The sequence below is a fragment of the Austrofundulus limnaeus genome, unplaced genomic scaffold, assembly GCF_001266775.1.
Source record: "Austrofundulus limnaeus strain Quisiro unplaced genomic scaffold, Austrofundulus_limnaeus-1.0 Scaffold17, whole genome shotgun sequence".
NCBI classification, from domain to species: Eukaryota; Metazoa; Chordata; class Actinopteri; order Cyprinodontiformes; family Rivulidae; genus Austrofundulus; species Austrofundulus limnaeus.
In genome coordinates, this window is record NW_013952419.1 from 3,778,072 (window position 1) to 3,781,496 (window position 3,425).

Below are 3,425 nucleotides of genomic sequence, written 5' to 3' on the forward strand. Positions count from 1 at the left end.
AGTCTAAAACATCCTTCTTAAACATGTCTGTTCCTCAAGGGAATTCTGTTTAAATATAGTAATAAAGATGCATAAAATACAGTTTTGCATGAAGTTTCTAATATAAATAAAGCACTATTTCTAAATTATTATAGTACAAATATACACCAATGTTAAATTAATCAATGAGGATATGTAAATCACATCAAATAAAGGCAACGCATTAAAACTAAAAACCTGATCTTGCAACATCCAGTTTATGTCAAGACAAGGAAAGAAAGAAAGAAACAAAAAACAAACAAACAAACAAACAAACAAATGAAATCTATGATTCAAATTAAAGTTTGGGATAGTCAAAATCTTATTTGAAGCTTTGCTGTAAGCAATTAAACTGAGCTTTAGGTTAACACAAAGAGCATTAAGAATAATATTAACCAGGTGCTTTAAAATAGTTTATAATAGGTAGTCAAGATAAAATATATAAGCAAGATAAAAAATGCAATATTTTATTATCTACAATGTATAGAAATCTTGCTAAAGTATTTCAGGGCCAGCTATATTCTTTCAAGGGTTAGTCTTATTTTTCTGGATCCATCGCCTTAAAATTTCCAGTATCTTTTTGGTTCTGAGACAGTAGACAAATGGGTTTATCAGTGGGGGAAAGAAGCTGTAGAAAAGAATCGTGACCATCCGCCTGTCCTCAGTCATTTGAAAATTAGGAATGTACGGTGCAGTGTAGACAAAAAATCGAGGTAAGTAGTAGACAGAAATGATAAATCCCTGAGTGGAACAAGTGGAAAAGGCCTTCATTCTGCCCTGTAGAAGACAACAAATAAAGGTTAACTAATCACAAATATAACAATAATAAGTATTTTGTAATCTAAATGGTGATGGCTTGTGATTTTAATCTGGCATTTKTACAAAATACAAAATATTCGATTATGAACATTTAAAAACTAACATTCACCTGTCCATTGACCATCTGTAAGACTGCAACAACAATGCAAACATAGGAGAAGATGATAAAGCCTAAAGGAACATAAAGAATAAACATTGCTGAAATATAGGAGACAGAATATGCATAGCTTGTGTCTCCACAAACTAAAGCAAGTAAAGAAGCAGTKTCACARAAGGCCTGAACAATTTGATTGGGGCCACAATATGACATTTGGGCCGTGAAGACAGTGCCGATGCCTGGAAAGATGTGAGCCGTGACCCAGCACAAGACCGTCAGGACYGTCATGGTTTGGATTGTCATCACCATGGGGTATCTGAGGAGAGAAGAATGAGAGGAAAAAGAGAGAATGATGTGACTTCTTTCATGTTCCTTAAGTCAGAAATAAATGATTCTAAGTGTTTTTTCCACCTGAGAGGAAAGCAGATGGCCAGGTATCGGTCCACAGCCATGATCAGCAAAATCAGAGAGTTTAAACTGCCAAAATAATAGACCATGTGTCTTTGAAACTGACAAGTGTAAAAACCAATACTCCCATCATTCCACCAGTAACGAGCAATGAGTTTAGGTAAAATAACTGTGGTAAAACCTGCAGCAAGAATGAAACATTTTAAGACACAACACACATCACACACAGATGATGAAGTATAATTTCTAAAGCTTTTGTTGTGGAAAAAACAACATTTACCAATGTCTGAGAGAGCCAGGCTCACCATGTTGATATACATTGGCTTCTGAAGGTTGGGCTCCAGAGCAAAAACTACAACCAGGACCATGTTGCCCACCACTGTGATCACATAAAGGATGAAGAAGAACCATGCCACTAGGTGAAAATACTCCTGCTGGAGACTTGGAAAGCCCACAATAAAAAACTCAGACACTTGCACCTGTGTGCTGTTTTCATCCACTTGAACCATACTGCAAGCAGAGTGAGGCAGATCATCTATCAGCACAGAGGAAGCAAACAACTGAATGTGACACACAGGAACTCTGAGCAGGTCTTACCTCTATCACTGGTCTTGACACACWGACMGGAWCAACAGGAGTCAGGTATATTTAGATTTGACAAATGAATTGCAGGGTTTGTTGATGCAACAACGCTGTCTCAGGGGAATAAATGTAATTAGCTCTCAACGGCCAAAGAAAGTTTAGACAAAGAAATCCAATTTTTTATACAGTTGTTTGTGTTGATGTTTTTAGTCTTGGTGAGACCAATAATCATAAGTTCTGATGTTTGTCATGACTTATATCAAGTACATGTATTTAAACATATCAATCAACAAACTGGTCAGTTTAGGTGGAATTCCAAAACATGGTCAAAATCGAATATTTTTGCTCATCTGATTTGCTGAACTGTTTTTATCTAGTTGTAACRCACACATGTAGTGATAGAGTAGACCATTGTGGTCATGCTTTAGTTGCCAAAATCCTTATGTTTGGTGTCGCTGTGGGTTAACAGATCTTCAAGGTCAATACAATGCTGCATGGATTTTAATGACTAGACCTCATGGTGCATAAGTTTGGTAATCTTCCCTTAAGTGTTGGCCACTAGAGGGAGCTGTGAACCCAGAGATGTCAGGCTGTTCTCAGAAAACAGAGGGAGATGCTGATGTGCAGTAGCTTGCCTGTAGTGTTTTTTGAGGTAGAATTAAGTTTTCCACCTGACAAAGCATGACCTGAAAGTTGCTACATCAGAGCAAAGGAATGTAAACGTCGTGAATTTGGCCCGATGTGGACAGTTACAGTGGTTTTAGCTCAATAAACATAATGAAAACTGTAGCTGAAATCCAACATGTCACATCATATGCATGTAGGTGCAGGGTTGCAGATCCTCAGTGACAGATGTGACTCAAAATGCAGAACATATAAATAAGGGGGCCCACATGAACGCACATACACAGCCCAAGACCCCTGTACATATGTGAGATCAAACACACACATGCAGGTACTGTGTATTTAAGAGGACTATGTTTACTTATTAGTTACTCACTTAATTACTTCATAAAAAGAATAAAGGAATATATTTTGCTAATGTGTATTGAAACCTTAAATGTGTAAAATAAACAGTATGATGTAAATCAACTTTTATTGCTTTTATTTTACTATATTTTTCGGTTAATTTCATTGTATTTTGACTTTTTTGACAAAAACATCATACATAAACACATCTGTTCTTAAATGGAATGAATATGCTAATGTAGATGCATTAAAAAGTAATCTTGTGCACAGATGGAAGGATGATTCAACAAACATAGTACTACTAAAAACCTAACAAACTTGACAAAAGCAATATTGTAGTTATGGACCAGGTATTATAATTGCTAGTGTATAATAGAATATAAATAAAACATTTACCAAGCCATAAGATGCTTACAATATTTTATGATCTACAAAATATATAAATCTTTTTAATGTAATTCAGGGACAGTTACGTCTAGTCCAGGGTGAGTCTTAAAGTTCTTATTTTTCTGGATCCAGCACCTGAAATTTT

The 3,425-nt window shown here is 35.7% G+C and overlaps 1 protein-coding gene across 1 annotated transcript; it reads right to left on the reverse strand.

Moving 5' to 3' along the window:
- Positions 1-203: 203 nt before the first annotated feature.
- Positions 204-1,875, reverse strand: LOC106514184 (olfactory receptor 1). The gene is made up of 4 exons (XM_014003335.1): positions 1,623-1,875; positions 1,346-1,523; positions 947-1,250; positions 204-795 (listed from the first exon to the last, which is right to left on the reverse strand). The coding sequence occupies exons 1-4, from the start codon at positions 1,849-1,851 to the stop codon at positions 544-546; spliced, it is 963 nt and encodes a 320-aa protein (XP_013858789.1). The 5' UTR covers positions 1,852-1,875; the 3' UTR covers positions 204-543.
- Between the last annotated feature and the right edge of the window lie 1,550 nt (positions 1,876-3,425).